General features: G+C 39.8%; 3 protein-coding genes across 8 annotated transcripts in view; 2 read left to right on the forward strand and 1 right to left on the reverse strand.

The window, feature by feature from the left end:
- The first annotated feature begins 35 nt into the window (after positions 1-35).
- Positions 36-3,311, forward strand: LOC118436292. Of its 4 annotated transcripts, none has more exons than XM_035854040.1 (8): positions 36-217; positions 578-1,052; positions 1,126-1,272; positions 1,361-1,565; positions 1,664-2,000; positions 2,123-2,612; positions 2,706-2,805; positions 2,901-3,311. In XM_035854040.1, exons 1-8 carry the CDS (start codon positions 45-47, stop codon positions 3,083-3,085), a joined length of 2,112 nt encoding a protein of 703 aa, XP_035709933.1. In that variant the 5' UTR covers positions 36-44; the 3' UTR covers positions 3,086-3,311. The 4 variants fall into 4 exon arrangements, with proteins under 4 accessions (XP_035709933.1, XP_035709934.1, XP_035709935.1 ...); XM_035854041.1 differs by having other exon boundaries at positions 2,958-3,311; XM_035854042.1 differs by having other exon boundaries at positions 183-291.
- A 227-nt stretch (positions 3,312-3,538) lies between these two features.
- Positions 3,539-7,695, forward strand: LOC110852641 (chondroitin sulfate synthase 2). The gene is made up of 7 exons (XM_022100748.2): positions 3,539-4,636; positions 4,737-4,888; positions 5,015-5,131; positions 5,293-5,614; positions 5,741-5,816; positions 5,892-6,571; positions 6,670-7,695. Exons 1-7 carry the CDS (start codon positions 3,868-3,870, stop codon positions 6,951-6,953), a joined length of 2,400 nt encoding a protein of 799 aa, XP_021956440.2. The 5' UTR covers positions 3,539-3,867; the 3' UTR covers positions 6,954-7,695.
- Positions 7,086-17,245, reverse strand: part of LOC110852643 (POU domain, class 6, transcription factor 2) — a 45,242-nt gene continuing 35,082 nt past the window's right edge. Inside the window, exons 4-11 of one of the 3 annotated variants that reach the window (XM_035854038.1) lie at positions 13,608-14,018; positions 13,475-13,504; positions 10,798-11,183; positions 10,512-10,725; positions 10,064-10,223; positions 9,529-9,594; positions 8,879-9,099; positions 7,086-8,773 (exon numbers count right to left, since the gene is read on the reverse strand). In XM_035854038.1, the coding sequence (XP_035709931.1) occupies positions 8,643-8,773; positions 8,879-9,099; positions 9,529-9,594; positions 10,064-10,223; positions 10,512-10,725; positions 10,798-11,183; positions 13,475-13,504; positions 13,608-14,018 (1,619 nt within the window). In that variant the 3' untranslated portion in view covers positions 7,086-8,642. Of the gene's footprint in view, positions 8,774-8,878; positions 9,100-9,528; positions 9,595-9,640; positions 9,996-10,063; positions 10,224-10,511; positions 10,726-10,797; positions 11,184-13,474; positions 13,505-13,607; positions 14,019-17,245 lie in introns of those variants that run through there. The other 2 variants (XM_022100750.2, XM_035854039.1) reach the window with 2 other exon arrangements.

Genomic DNA, 17,245 nt, shown 5'->3' on the forward strand with positions numbered 1-17,245 from the left:
AACTTCAACTGCTGCGTGTCGTCCAGCCGCTTGGATCATTTCATATGCAGAGAGATAACTGTGAACCTGTTGGAATACCAGATGGCGCACGTCACTTTGTTCTCATCGTCTCGAAACTCGCTTCATCGCTTATTTCAGTCGTCTCATGTTTCACACTTTCCAGTTTCCATCCGGTTCGTTTATTCTTCTCGCCTCTTCTTCTTCCGGGTTTTGATAAGTGCGTATTTTATTTATATTATTATCTCTGATTGCTGTCTTACTGCTTGGAATGGGGCTGGAGGAGAGGAAAATGTGGGTCAAGTTGAGATTTTTTCGAGGTTTTTGACCTCTCAGGAGTCAAGCACAACTCGCAGGGTTTTTAGTCAGCAATAGCGTTGGAAACAAATAGTCTCCGTTTTTTGGCGTTAATTTGTCATTTTTTTGAGTCCAATGATAAAATATTGTGTTTGAAATAGTAATTTAACGTCGTCAGCTTTACTCTACCTTATTTTCTCTGAAAGGTGGACCGATAATTGTACACCACCAACTTTTAACTGATAATTTCACTTATTTCATCGTTTTTTTCTCTAATTTGTAGGAAAATGAATCGTGGTTGTAGCAGCACTGGAATGCATTCACGTGGAAGAACAGCATCGGTTGTTCAGTTATTGGATAATCAAGATGACGACCGTCAAAATCGAAATGTTGAGCAGCCAGAAGCCTCCACTAGCAGTATTGGTGGAAAGAACAACAATTGGGGAACTACTGGAGGGAATATTGTTAGAGAGAGGCCAATATACTTTGTTGATAAGACCACGGAATCATTTGAGGACGCGATGAGCCGATGTACATCACCAGAAAATATGTTTGTTGTATTGAATGAAAAGTTGAAGACGTTTGATCGCTACCGGATTGGAGATCCGAGGTTATACTCATCTTTGTGTGATGCTGCTCAGTTTATTCAAGTTTTTTGCGACGACAAAAACCGTGCTGCATCGCAAAATATGTTGAAAGACAATGGAGTTGTAGCTAGCTTGGTGGAGAGTTTAGTGGCTATTTTCGAGTCTCATTTGGTATAAATTATTTGTGACTTTGTAATTGTAAATGGAACCTAAATTTTTATGTTTGTGCTTTTTCTTTCTGAAGGAGGATCAAGTGAGCCCGTTAAGATATGAGAAACTGACAAAGTGCTGGAGCCAGATATGTTCAGCTCTGTGGAATTGTGTGGATAATCCAACAAACGAAAGGAACCAAAAATTTGTGTTTGGAAAACTTCTTTACAAACTTGATAAGGTATTATGTAGCTAAATATTGACCTCCTTATATTTTTAAATTTTCATAAAACTGTTGATAAATGGTGCCATAATGCACTGATCTCTAGATTATGGAATTTGTCGAAAACTCTGCCCAGTCTTTCGAAATTCAAACTGAAGCTTATGTAGTCACAATCATACAACTTCTCAAGGCTTTAATTGTGGATAATTCGACAACACTTGAAATCTTGAGTTCTCGTACTGGCTTGGTTGATTGTCTACTTGAAAGCTTTCGACTACGATTGGAAATGAACCGTCTGGATCCAGTCATGTGTAATACATATAAAATAAATATATAAAAAATAATGTGTATGCATGTCTGGATTGTTTATCTTGTGAGAATTTTAATGTTATAATTTTGCTTTGGCCAGGGAAATCTGTTGATTTGATGGCATGGGTATTGAGCTTGATCTTTCAGTATGAAAATGATGCATTGATAAAGAAAGGATCGACGACTGATGATTCTTTTATGGAAAAATTGAAGATTGATTGCAAATTGAGCTCCTTGGTTGAACCATGTTGTTCATTTTTGGATAAAACTGAGGATATGGAAAACCCACAAAGCATTGGGACCATCCTATTTTTGGCAAGCATATTTTCTCGCAATCTTGACAATGTGCTTCAATTCAACAACTGCAAAGGGAGCCAGGTGATTCTCAAAATCCAAGGTGCCAGCCATCACCCTGCACCAGTTAAACAATCCTTGGGGTGAGAAAATCCTTATAAATCAATTTAGATGAGAACAATTCATTATAGAAGTATGCATCTACACTTCTATGTATAAATGAATGCATAGTTGTATACTGTATAATGATTTTTGATCATTCCAGACTTTTAATGAATATTCTGACTTGTCAATCCAAACAACTCCGAACTGTCGCCAAAGAATATGAATTTCAACGACCATCTCCAATCAATGACGAATTTATTTGTCCATACGATGAAATTACACCCCCTCAATCCATTCAAGCAAATAATTTTCCATCAAAACATGGAATCAATCGTATGTCGACACCTTCTCGGTTACCACAAGAACAAGTATCACTAAAATCAAACCGCAGTTATATAGGACCATCTCGACCTCGTCGATTTTCGCCTATCTTTACAAATTCATTTTCGAGAAATTCCCCATCGAAATTTTCAGATACGCAGTCTCGCATCAGTCGTTATCGCACACCAAGTACTTTTACTGGCATTGTCACTCAGAGAAGCAATTTTGATACTGAATCCTCTTCAGGAAGACCGGCGAGAAATGACGTTGCTACCAGTATTCGTGGGAGTCAAAGCCGCCATAGACATGAATTACCAAGTCACATTAATGTGAGTGATGAGATATTATTTAGATATATACATGTTTTTTGCTAAGAGTAATGTTTAACATTGACTTTGTATTTATACATATTCCTTGGACAGACGATTCCGAGAGCTTTTGTTGAACCCCACCAGCATAAAAAATCAAATGGAACGATGGCCAACGAAATCTCAGCGTTGGGTCTTGTCGACATGATTAGAGGTATTTTGCGCTGTTGTTTGTATTGTATGTTGCATATCATAGGTAGTTTTGTTTTGTACATGGGTCCCAAAACCTTAACTAAATTTAACTCAAAGTTTCAGAGTCAACACCTCATTTAACAACGATTGATGAAAATCTGATTCTATGGTTAGGAGATGGATCTAAAAAATCTCGTGAACCGATGCCTCAGTCAGTGTCGAACGGCAAGAAAGCTTCTTCTCGAAATCACTCCAAGGAGGGTACATTCTTTACAAATGTTTTAAACTGGTTGTTTAAGTAGTATTGAACAACTGCATATATATGCACACAAATGCATATGTGTAGATATACTTCTTTTGATTTTCATTTAATTGTCATTCCATTCCATTGTTTGGCTTAGTAATATTATGCAGTTTTTGTTTCAATTTGAGAAAAGTTTGGATTTTTAATCTTACATATGTTTAAAGAATCTGTAGTCCTGCCAAATATCTACGTGAAATAAAGTTTACAGTGGATTTTAATACTTACCACGCTGTTATTATAATATTTATTACATGTTGATAATTGCATTTCACTGCATGGATTTGATTGATGAAGAAACTATACGTTGGAGTTGCTACTGAAATAATGGTGCAGCAAATGCATGAGCATTTATGGATAATGTTGTGCATCCTGCACATTCTTAAGAAATGTATCCTATAGAGACTTGATATACGCAAGCTATAGTGTAAGCAAGGAAGGGTTAAGACTTAAGATGGTAGAGCTTAGGGACTGGGCACTGTGCACTGTCCGTGTGATCGATTTGAGGGGGAGGTAGGGGTCAAGGCATCCTATTCGTTCCATGTAATTATAACACAGGTCACACTAAGGGGGTAGGGGTCACATTCTCTGAACATCGGTCACATGCTTTATGTACGGCCCCTTAAGAAATTACGGGAAACGAATTCTAAGAAATCAGCCAAATTTTCGTTCAAGGTTTGCTTCTGGTTCAGAGTATCTCGCTCTGTCAGAGTCTCAGAGAAACATTAAAATTATATACATTATTGTCAGAATACTGCTTCATGTGTACATTACGCAATTATTATGAATCTATTTCCGTCATTCATTGTTGATAAGCGTAAATATTATGCCCAAACCTCAACACACCTATTTTTAATTGTGCCCAAAGCAGGAAATGGAGTGCATGTGAGTTCTAACTCGATACAAGTCTTATTGTTAGGTCTGTGTCTGGGTATAACGTTCGGAATAGCCTTAATTCCTCTCCTTGAATCGGATTGCGATTCTCCAGTTTCAACGGAACTTGACAATCACGTTATCCAGACAAGAAATGGATTCAGTGCAGAGTCTCGTCAAAAGTCTTCTTCAGCCGAATCCTTCCCCAGTGCAAAAATGTTAAGGCCACGATTCTATAGCACGGAATTGGGCCTTCGCAAGAAACTCGTGGCAGGAATTATAGTCACAGATTACGCACAGCAAGAAAATCTAGTTGCAATCAACAAAACTTTAGCCCCCTTTGTGAATCAGCTCTTGTTCTTTGTGGTGGGTCAAGAAGCGTCTCAGAGAGCGAAAAGTCTAGGGCTTGGTGGAGTGGTCACACTAACATTTAAGCAAAATGGCGATTTCATTAGCCTCATTGGTTCGTCTAAATTGGGAGTGTCGCATTACAACCATGTTGGACTTATGGCCATCAAATACCTGGGGGAGAAACTCACGGATCATTATGATTTCTTTTTCCTCGGTCTCGACTTCATTCATGTCAATGGGAGAAATCTTCAGAAGGCCGTAAACCAGTTTACCATTAGTCAGGATGTCTTCTGGGGTGATTCCAGTGAGGAAACGGCCTGTAGTTTAGGTTCACTGTTTTAAAATAAAATTCACTTTATCTTACTTACCCATGTATACAATTTTATTTTTCGTGTAATATTTTATTGATCATTTATTTATGGTTGCAGAGAAAGGATTGGTTTACAGCCGCTCCATTTTGCGCAAGCTATCCGTGAGGTTGGATCGTTGTTTCGTGAGCACTATGCTTAAGGCGAAAGACAGTCTGAAAAATTGTTACCAGTACACATTTGGATCTCTGCAATGTTCAGAAACTCTGCAGGTTTGTTTGTTTGGTGTTACTTTTCTGAAGATTCTGATGATTCCGTTAAACAGTTTTGAATAGTATTTTGTTCAAGTTGTCTCTGTGTATTATGTACAACATGTTTTGTGCTCCATCAATTTTTAGGCGCAGAAATTCGTGACCGTGTCCACAACGGATGTGGACAAATTCTCTTCAGCCATATCCATCGGACCTGTGAGCAGTTCCAGCGAAATGTACTGGATTCACCTCATAATTTCAAAGGTCTTGGCCAAAATTGATAAAATAGTTTAGAAATTCTTATATACAAATACGTAGCTTAACGAACCGTAATATGTACCGTACGGCATTTTTTGTACCACTCTTTGAGCATTCAAATTTAAGAGAGAGTTTATGTAAAAGTTTGCCATGCGTAAATATTTCAGAATAGAGATGAGAAAATTGACGAGAAGATTACGAATTTGTCTGCAATATTGAATAGAATGAATTTACAAGTCCCTGAGGGCTATCAAACAACTAATAGTTGGCCTCCCGGGATTCCAAACCCGCACCGACCACAAAGTCGATTTGACGTTTTGAAATGGAAATTTTTCACGTCCACCAACCTTTACCCGCAAGACGATCACATAACGGATGTGTCTTTGAAAGGAGTCGACAAGATGGACGTATCGCTCGTAATCAACAACTCTGCCCTTCATTTGAGTAGAATACGACATCAAAGGGCGGAATCATTCTCTTTCCAATACGGTAATAATTATTCTCATGCTTCTCAACTCAATCACATAGATAAATTTTCAGGCTGGACAAAAGCTTGGTAAATTTAATAACAGTTAAAATTCACATTTATTTAATGGGGAATATTATTATTTATAGGCTACAGACGATTGGATGAAACACGAGGTATGGAATATATTCTTGATTTCTTAGACTCAACTGGAACACTGATCAGGTATTACACAATGTTATTTATTTGTTTATATACAGGCGTTAAAAGTTAAAGATGGATTTAACTATTTAATTGCAGGACTGAAAGTTTGCGACCAATAAGCAAAGTTGAAATCGTGCCCATGCCCTTTGTTACCGAGAACAGAAGGGTCACAATTGTGGTGCCAGTCACTTCCCAAGATTTACAGTACAATGAGACTGACGCATTTCTTACCAACTATTTTAACGCCGTGGATAAAAATTCAAATAGCGTTGTGGTGATAGCAATAGTTATGATGGCGGATGGGACTTTGTCACCCTCCGATTTGGTTAAGTTACAAAATTATAAAAGAATGATAGCACTCCACAATACGAAGCATAACAGCAAAAACGACTCTGATGTCGTCAAACCATCAACAATTCGAGCAGGTCATGTTATCGTAAATCCAAGACAGTTGTTTAAATCATCATCTCGTCATTACACATTGTCAGTGTTTGACATGTTGTCAAATCAGATTCTGAGCTCAAATACTCTAGTTCTGGCTCTTGATGTGTTTGTGGAGATAAAGGAGGAATTTCTCAACCGTTGCAGAATTAACACTATTTTAAATAGCCAGATATTTAGTCCAATGCCCTTCATAGAGTATGATCCCAAAGTAAGTGGGAGCAGGGTCAGCAATAGCAGCAAGCCAGTAAAGTTGGAAATTCACAAGTCGACAGGATATTTTGATCCGGACTCGTTCAACTTTATCAGTTTCTTCATTGGAGACTATTTGACGGGTATGTAAAGTATGCATTTATATGTTTTACCCTCTCCCCCCCCATTTTTAATGGTATAATATATTTAATAATATATTTTTCATCATTGGCTATTGCAGCTCGGAAGCAGTCCAGACCACAACCAAGTCATAGCAGGGCTTCTCAACCCAGTACAAACGGTATTCTCCAGTTGTCTCGCCTATTTCTCGATGGATCTCAAAATTCTCAACTTCACTTTTTGCGTGCCCCTGAACCCACTTTGATTATTAGATTTGACGACAATCTGTACTCAAATTGTTCTCAAGAAAATCGTGATTGTTTGAGGCGAAAGTGGGGTTCAAAAGCTTCACTCGCGAAGTTAATTTTGGACTCTCAGAAGCCGATGGTGGATCAATCGCTGTGACGCAAAAATAATGCTGCAAAGTAATCTAAATTCATATCTTTATGTATCTGCATCATTTCACTTTGTTACGTATGAAATCAGTATTTTCGGACCTTTCGTCCTTACTACTTTCTAAATTCAGCAAGATGTAGGTTTGGGTATGGGCAAACACAGGTTATTTTTATTTTATTACTTAACATTACTCTCCAGTTTCAGCTTGTGACATTTTCATAATCGCAAGTAATTTGTAACTTATCTAGTTTCTTGAATAGCTAGAATATATGTAAGTAATACCTTTTAACCATTTACGTAATTCTTACCAACTTTGTGATCTTAATTTCTTATCATATTCTACGGTTCTAACAATACGATTGTAATTTACGATTACTTCTTTGGATAATATCATCAATTTATGACTACGAGTTACTACTGCGTGTCCGCAGTGCTCCTTGCTCTACCTGCAAATATTTGAACTACAACTGTACTACACATATTTTACAATATTATCCTTCTATTTATGTATGTATGTACCACTCTGATTTATAAAAGCTCGGTAAATTTAAAGCTCACATTTGATCTAAAGCTTAAATAATAACAATAATATCTGTGATACAAAGTAAATAAATTATTTGAAATTGTTGACTGAAAACTCTCGCGCAAACTATTTACAGTTTTATTCACTGATCTGTACCTATTTCCTTATGATGTAAGTAAAAAAAAGAAATAGCGTATACGGTTGAGTGCTGTGATTAGCTTAAACGTACATAAATATGTAAAGCAGGTGCGCATATGTGTATCACTAGAAGTACGTAAGTAGATTATGAATAAGATAGTAATTAGAGATACTTAGCAGTAGTATAAAGGTATCGGACACAATGGAGCTGCATATTATTTGGGAAAGCCAGGAACTTGTACACTTACTTGATTTCTCCCCCAAATTGGCTTACGATTATGTAGCCGTAAGCACGAGAGAAATCTTTACTCGAGAGTGTGTGCATGTAATGTAGACGCTCTTCAAGTCCTTTCGCATTTGAACCAGCAAATCATTACAAGTCCAACACACTTGCCCTTGGTGAGGTTTGATGAGCATGCATGCCATACATAATCAGCACTAATTACCGTCCCTGCATGGTCAGTTTTTCTTTCTCCCACTCGTCAAAATAGTTTTTTTTATGATGTGGGTTCGAAACAGGAGAGCCAGGAGGTTCATACTTATTCTACGTTCGAAGAGGAGCAGCAGCAGAATGGACTCATTATTAGAACAACAGCAACATGGGATTTTCTAGAGTGAAAGTAATGAAAGAAGGATATGGAATGGACGCTGGTGGTGGGGAATGATGTGAAGAGGTTCAAATTCCAACATTTCCTGGCCAGACGCATTTAAATCAGACGTATGTATGTGTGCACAACATATGCTGTGTTTGGTGGAAACTGGATAATTATCCTGAGTGGCCATTCAGGTAATTGAATATGGGAGCTCCTCATGATGCTGATGTTGATAATAAGTATGTGAGATGAGAGATTCATGTTCGATTCCCGTTTGAAGTTTGATTTTGTTCATGATCTGCAAGGTTGGTCATTTGAGTGGTGCAGACGCACAAGTACAAATCCCAATGCTCGTAAGGTCGCAGTTTTGGTTTATTCTGCCGGACTCTAATTTAAGTAGTAGTCGTATAAGTAGGAATAGCTTCTGTGGGTGTTTTCTCCAGTTTACATGGGTGAAGAGCTCTTTGACATCATGCGGACGGTGTTCTTCAGAGCCTGACGTTTGTTGCAAAACCAGATGCGGATTACTTCCCTCTCATATCCGAGTTGGTGGGCGAGTGTGGTGATCTCGGCACCTGCACAAATCAGAAAAACAACCCCTTTACTATGTAATATTTAGGCACATGCAAAAAGGATACTTTCACTCTCGGGGGAGAGTGAGACTGTGGAGCTGAACCCACCTGAAGGGTGCGTATTTCTCTCAAAGTGGTTGTTGAGGATTTCCAGAGCTTGTGGGGTGAAGGAGGTTCTCCGCTTCCGTTTCTTGGAGGGCTCCATTCCCACAAACTCGTTGAGGTTTTGGTGCCCATTTTTGTAGCGCTCCTCCGCCTCCTTCATCCACCTCTCCAACACGGGCTTGATCTTCTGAGCACTCTTCGGAGTGATGTCCAGCTTCTCGAACCTGTTGCCAAACACACAAGTTTCGTGGTTAGTGGGGCGTCAGTTCTATTGCGAATTGTACACATGTTTCTATTATGCGGGCCACTTATCATTCTCAAGTTAGATATACAAAATGTTGCAAGAAAACTGTGACGCAAATGAGAGAAAGTGATATTTATAAGAAATGCAAAATAAAAAATGTCAAAATGTGAAGTAATAATTTGAACAGTGCTCTGGCCTGCATTCAGTAGAATTTAAGTTTGGAATTCTATAAAAAGATTAAAGTTTTGCTCTACTGTACTTTCAACGGAATCATTACTTTGAGTTTTGTCTACTACGAATGAATATGCTACGTACAGGTCTACACAGCAGGAAAAAAGAGAGATTATTGTTGTGCGTGAGAGAGAGAGAAAGATTGAAATAAAAATAATAGATGAAAATGGAGACGTACATTGACTGCTGGTGAATGGATGGAGGATAAGACTGGGACTGGGCCAGCTGCCAATTTGCCAGGGCACTGTACAAAATATAATGACACATTGGATCAGCAAAGAAAAATCAGTAGTTGTATTTTGGTGATCGTCGTCATTAAGTGTGGTCATAATTACAGTTCATCGCTGATTCAACAGCAACAACGAAATACTATTTTTGGGTGGGTGGGGGCACTACTCGACTCGTTTTCACGGAGGTGAAACTGGTGAAAGTCAAAAACTCGCTTGGGGAAACTTAAGACGGCGAAACTTACGATCCGTCGTCGTCGTCGTAGAAAAATGTGTATAATGAATTGCTTTTAATGACAAATGTAAGATGTTGGGCTTTATTTGATGCACGAGGCAGTGAGACTTTGTGGACAAAGGGAAAGTATAACGGGTTGACAATTAAGGGCACACCACACCACAGACATCTATTTTGAAGGAGCTATGTATATGTAAATAGGAGGGTGTAAGTTGTGGGCAGATGATGAGCAACATGTGTGAAGAAAATACCTGCAAATTGCGCTCTGACTGTAGGCTGGCCCTTCGGTGATGGACAAGGCTTGTCCGACCTGTGTTTGGGTGAGGCCGAGAGAAAGCCTTCGTAGCTTAAACGCCTTGGCGAACTCTTTGATCTCGTCCAAATTTATCCCGTCCACCATTTGGTCATCCTCTGAAAGCAGAAGGGGGAGAGAACAAGGAGAAAATATTACACGTCCTTTGTTGCATTTCATCGACACATAAAAACAAACACAATGAGACGGCGGCCACAATCCCATCAAGTCGCATAGTCTTGATTAAAATGAAATTAAATCCCCTCCAGCTAACTAACTGTAGATTTCTAGTCGAGTAGACATGCATCTACTCCTGGACTAATTAAATCCCTCTTGATGCGGAAGTGTCCACGTACATAAATACACATTGTCCGCAATTATTAAAAGTTCAGGAGGATGAAACATACCCGTGTCTGAGAATTTGTCGCTGTCATGGTCGTGAATGGAGTCTCCGATACTGCACGGGCTGGATTTAGGTGGACACAAAGAGCCAGACCCACAATTGCCCCCAAGGTTTAGCCCCCCACTGCTCCCACCATCGACCCTCTCCCTCTTCCCATGCATGTTCCGAATCCCGTTCAAAACTCCGCCGTGATGGTCCAGCGTCCCCTTCTCAGGAATCTGCAACAGGAGAAGACAGACTCTCAGTTCCCTGCCGTAATTACTCTAATGTTTTAAAAAAAATGCACTCACAGTGGGCATGTGACCTCCCAAAGTTTGACCCACGACATGGGAACCCAACCCCATGAGATTTCGGGTCCGGTCGTGTGGAAAGTCAGGGCTAGCACTTTCTCTGCTCCTTTGTTGTTGTGCAGCTGTGGGGGCGGATGCGATTGGGGGGGACTGAGGGTGGTTGAGACTGCGGTGATGGTGAGGGCCCAGGACCGGAAGTCCAGACAATTGGTGCTGCTGGTGGTGGTTGTGATGATTGTGTCGCTTGCTGCCTGCATGGTTTTGGGGCAAATGAACTGAGGTAGTCGCGTGGTGGTGAAGTTGTGATGGGATTGAGGGACTGAGAGACGTCGGAGGACTGCCCGGTTGGCTGATTGGTATTGTCAGCACGGTTTGTGACATAATTCCTAAGAAAAAATATAATAATTAATCTATGCATATGCATCGTACTGGCTGTATCATCATTGTCTCACAAAGTTTAAAACCTATCCATATTCTCGTTTATTCTTCGAGTACAAAATACAAATTCATCAAGCCAATTTAAATTATTGCCCTAGTTGGCCGATGGCCGGTGTTGTATGAAGTGTACAATTTACATTTCCTAGTCGAGAGATAATATAAATTAGTCGTAATGGTGCGTTTGTTGGGCAAGTCACTGAATTAATTAGAAGCACTTGCCTTGTCTCCCCAGTTTTACAGGCAGGGAGACATTTTATTGCCCTTCATGTACGAAACCTAGCCCACCTTAGGTTAGCTAACCTTCCCCTCTCACTCATCTCAAAAGTTTGATCTCATACTTTTCTTCACCAAGTTTGCAATAAATTCATAAATACGTGTTCCGTGCAATTAAAAAGATTAAATCATGTAACTCAACGTTCGCCCCGTAAAAGATGATTTCTACTTGCTCATTACTTAAATTTAGACTCCCACGCCAAAATAACACTGTTACATAATATGTTATTTTGTACAACCAGTAACCACTGGCAGGCGACAATTACTTACATGTGACGCTAGTAGTGTCGAATATCAAATCAACTTATCAAATACTGACGTAACGTCCCTGGCGACCCCCTTCTTCTTGGTCACTTATCCTTACATGACATATGCCAACAGGCAACCAACTTATCTCCGAGAGTTGCGCAATTTATGAGCAGAAGGAGAAAATATGATTCGTTGCTAATTACAGAGAAAACTTTGGGGAGTGGAAATTACCCAAAATTAGCGGAATTCTGTTGACATAATTATTGAGTATTGACATGACAGAGGAGGGGAAGCCATACGGTCTCTCTCGGCAGGGGTGAAGTGAGCGACGACGGACTTGAGAAATGCCACCGAGAAAATTAGTTGAGTATTTATTAGCCAACTTTACTTTAGCATTAGGCTTATTTTATTATCAGTGTGGCGATATTCTATTGATTGCTTTGATAATTACAGCCAATTTGAAGGCGCCTACTACCACCACCCCTCCAACCACACCACCACCACCACCACCGATGGAGTGAGTGACACATCAATTAATTACAATTAAATGTTTCACTTCCAAAAATATGGTTTGCAATTATGAACCAACATTTCCGCATGTCTTTTGTTAATAATAATAATTACAGACATTACTAATGCTAGCTGCTACCCTCCCGCAGATATGCAGGCGTATCACCGCCCTGCTCATGCACTGTATACGCGGAGATGGTCATATGTACATGAGCACGCTGTTGTTGTGGAAGGGCTCGTGATTACACGACAGTGTTCCCTCTAATTTATTTCAAATTGATAATTGCGGATAATGTTGGACATTGGCCAAAATTTATTGAGACAGCCATCATGGAGGGGGCTCCAGTATGCGTGCATATGTAGTCCAGTCCTGAATATGTAACACTATTTACTAGCAAATATGTAGCTGTGAAAAGAGACTTTCTCACTCCTGGTGCTGCTGTTGTTTTAATCTAAATCAATATTATTCACAAGTTATGCATGTTGTTTTTCACCCAGTGCTCACTCATTTCATTGGTTGATTAGTTATTGTTGGTTACTTTACGACACTGCGAGTTTACTCACTCGATCTTCTGCTGCCTGGCTGGATTTATTGGAATCATGAGGAGAGCTAATCTAATCTGAGAAAGCGTCTATAAATCATACACAACTTATAATTTGCATCTCTTTCCCCCAGCCCAACTCTCCCATGCTCTCCTTTCCACTGGTTTCCACCATTTGGGAATTAGGACACTTAGAACATAATTTATTGATTTGGATGGTGAATGTTGATGCCTTGATTTTAATTTATTAACAGGAGCAATCTCAAATGTAAATTGTGATCAAAATTTGTACATTTTGGACAAGATTGACTTTGGCTTTGTAGCTATGCGAGTAGGAAAAGGAATAGTAATCAGCCACATATATGTATTCATGATTTAATGTGCATGATAAAGATTTCATGATACTTCAAGTCAAACTCCTTTCCTCTCGGGAGCTTGTTATCAAATGAAATTCATTAGCGGAATGCAGGCCTTTAAAAATATAATGATAATGCTGCCACTAAATACTAGATGAGAGGGTGTCATTCGCTGATTTATTGCCAACTCAAACCTTGCTCTCTGGCCCATTATATTCATTCATAACTTGTCTTGTCACACATACACACTCGTTTTTTAGCCTGTCGAAGCGGTGCACAATTACATATGCAATGTATGAGTTTTCTCACCTTGGGACGTGGGAATGAGGAGCTGGGCACCTACGCAAAACAAAGTAAACACAAATATATTATGTATCCACATTGTAATTAAATATCACTTTTATTATTTTCTGGAACCCATAAAAACTGCATGAAATCTTACCCTGAATTCCTTGCGAAATCTGACCAGAGGCGAGGATAAGTTGTGGGATGGAGCCCTGCTGCTGGTGATGAAGGTGCTGGGGACCACTCCCACCCGTTATGTTGGCGATGGCGCTGGCAATCAGGGAGTTGGGGGACATGGTCGCAGGGTTGTTGCTCCCGTTGCTGTGGGGCGAGCTGCGACTCTGTGGCTGGGACGACGCCATGTGTGGAGGTGGAGGGAGGAGGAGGTCCCTGGCGTTGGAATGGGTGAGGTTGAGTGGGGCCGAGTTGTGGTGACCCATCGTGGCCATGAAGTTGGGGATGGATTGTTGGAGGGCGGCGAGGCCTCCGAGGGACATGAGGAGGGCATTTCCCAAGCCGTTCACTCCACCAGCGTCCCCTCCGCCACCAGCCAGACTTTCCGGTTTGACTGCAACGACACATTTAAAAAAGAGGGCTTTAGCATTATCTCATCTCGCGTAATGAGATCAACTCAATGATGATCATAATGGTGCATTCTGGACGAAGCCGTTTTAAAAATTATGGTGTGCCTACCAAATTGTGAAGTAATAATATTCTTTCAAAACATTTTGTATTCGTTACGACATACTTTTCAAATATTTTTATTGCGTTAATAAATCAAGGGCTGGCTACTTTGGGACCACTGCGAGGTTTTACTGGATGAGTTTTCCATTCTGCTTGCACAATGGCAGTGAAACAGGAGAGAGAGAGAAAAGAAAGAGAGTAAAGTGGTCAGTCCGGAATCTCATCATCGGATCTGGATCGCACAACCTGTGTTTAAGTCCGAGCAGGGTTACTTATCATTTCCTAATGGAAAAATTACATATTGTGTCTCAGGTCCCAATTACTCAATCCAACAATCCCAGCTCCCTTATTATGCACAAGGTCCATTTTTCATGAATTGCTTCAATGAGCACTTAGCCCAGGAGCACATGGGTTTTTATTACAGCCTTTAAACAGATGAACTAAGGTACCTACGTATTTTTTGAAACTGTTGATTGTGAAGGAACTGCATTTGCATTTGTTCCCAATGCCGACTATTTGTATTGTCACAACCACATCTCAACTCAGCCCTGATGGATGCTTAGCAAAAATATCTCATTATTCACGAAATAATAAAAATCCTCGTTCTCACAAGCCATCCACCAGAAAATATTACGTAATGTAGCTGCTGCACGGCAAAAGTGAAAATTGGTTAATACCAACTGTTGACTGCAACTTGAGATAAAGGTGATTACTCTGCTGCGAGTATGCAGCCGGAGCAGTAAATACATGGCGAATGGCAGTTAGTTAGGTTTTTCAACTCTGCATATTAATTATTTCAAATCCAATTAAACAGTGGGATGTGATTTGATATATCGAAACATTGACCTCCACGCCCGCATGCCCAAGTGGATCTCGAAAATGCGATATTCTTTCTCTTAACGACCTTTTAATTCTAATTCAGATCGAAATCTAAATGTGAATCACATAGTTGTGAAGAAGAGCACACTTGAAATTAGCCATTACGTATTCATGATCTGAGAAAAGGTTGATCAAAAATCCTGCAGCTTCTTACGTACTAAAAGTTTGGTGCTGGGGAACTTATGCACATTGCATGTAGAGGCTAATTCATTCAAAAGAGCACATAAATTCAGGTGGTAGCACACAGTGGATGGAGCAGAGGGTTGCTGAAGGTGGGGCACAGGGCTGCATACGCAATGAGTTAATTCTAATTTGCTCAGATAATTAAACTCTGGTCGTTCGTTTGTGGCCTTACTTATTCCTCCTTTTTGGTCATCTTGTGCTTCAGTATACCACAAGAACCTCAAACCCCGCACCATGTTGTCCATTTGTGCGTTAAACATTGCAACTTTTTCGCATGCAGATTGTCAGAACAAACAGTAAGAACATATTTTGATGTTGGACAGTTGAGGTGAAATATGAGAATGTGCGTCTCACTTTATGGATTCTTTGTTGTTGTGACGAGTTGACCATTGAAAAGCATAATAGCAGGAGGGACACATTATACACGACGAAGCAATTCCCTTTCACGTCCCGAACGTGCATAATCATTGGTATTCTACTGGGGACACATATTATTGAGAATCGAAATGAAGGGAAAATCGTTTGATTCCATTCACGTAAACTGTTTAAAATTCTAATTTCATTGACAGGATAAAGAATGAGTGGATAATGTCTCTTCAAATTAGTTCATTTAAACTACATCCAGCTTTATGGGGAACATTCACAAAAAAAGTTGTACCGGAAAAAGAGGGAAAATTCTCTCTCCGTCCGTACAATTTTATAATTTGTAGAAATATACGTATGCACATATCTACATTCTGAGTTCCTAATTTCTAATACATTCCCACGAACGGCTTACGGACACAGAATCATACACAGAATCATGCACAGAATCGAGTCTCCGTTTATTAATGAAGTTGATAAATTATGGTGAGAAGAGTTTTTCTTCCTTTCAGCCTCACGAGGACCATTGATTGTCACCAAATGAAGCGTCGGTGGAGATGGATGCTCAGATATGTGAGTGTTGGAAGCGTCGTTGGTAAATAGGGCGGAGAAAGCGTCGCATTTCCGAATTTGCCATTCCACCCGCAACCTGTGTGCTCATCCATCAGAATCATAGGACCAAGTATATATAAGTCCAACTTAATGCCTCATTTCCATACTCAATAGTCAATTGTAATATTTGATGATGGGACCGTTTCTGACTGACTTGGTCGAATCTGCTGCTTGTGATATAAAAAGTAATTATACCGATGATGCTCCCATTCGCCTGACTCTTTACCTTTGACCTCACCGACGACCACCGATTTAATTTTAATTTAATGAGCCTGATGAATATAAACACTTCATTATCCTCCTTTAAGGTATTTCCCATTAATTCTTGAATGTGAGCTGCATACATAGCGCCGCGTCTGTACATGTGCAGAGGCATATAGCATTAGCGACCAACTTTGTTGTTGGCTCTACTGCTGATAGCAATTTAATTTGTAATCGTTACTCAATAATTCAATATGGTGGTGGTGGTGGTGGGTTTAAGATGAAAAACTCTGAATTCGCCGTTAAACTGCTACTCCCCTCTTCACATCCATCCTGCTTGCGGACTTGCTTTTACTTATCTATCCCCTCTCCTATTTAATGCTAACATTAATTTGGTATTTGACATTCTAAATTAATTGCTGCCAAAAAATATTTATGATATGAGCCAAGGTACGTATGAGCATGCACTCAGCAGCCGAGGAATTTTCTTTCCACGGAAGCAGCACCACATAATAAAGCAACTTATTGAGCATGTGGGTACGTAAGTGCGACGGGGTAATAAATGGCAAATTTTAATTTTAATATATCGCCGATTCATTACGTATTCATTGCCAACTCCACTACAAACAACGAGCAGTTCATTAGTCATTTCCATTATTATTACTTGTTGTACTCGTTGTTGGGCAGTTATGCCTCTTGTTCCTGCCTCTCGTTGTGCGGTGACTTTGTTGTTTTATGATTTCGCTTATGTAGCTCCTTCGTGGTGGTTCTTCGCCCTTGCTTATTTACCTCCTATGAACATGAAGCGTATTTGCAAAGACGAGCATCATCACGAAATTACATCATTGTTCCCTAATACGACACTGCTAAAAT

Source organism: Folsomia candida, unplaced genomic scaffold (genome assembly GCF_002217175.1).
Source record: "Folsomia candida strain VU population unplaced genomic scaffold, ASM221717v1 Fcan01_Sc007, whole genome shotgun sequence".
Classification (NCBI taxonomy): Eukaryota; Metazoa; Arthropoda; class Collembola; order Entomobryomorpha; family Isotomidae; genus Folsomia; species Folsomia candida.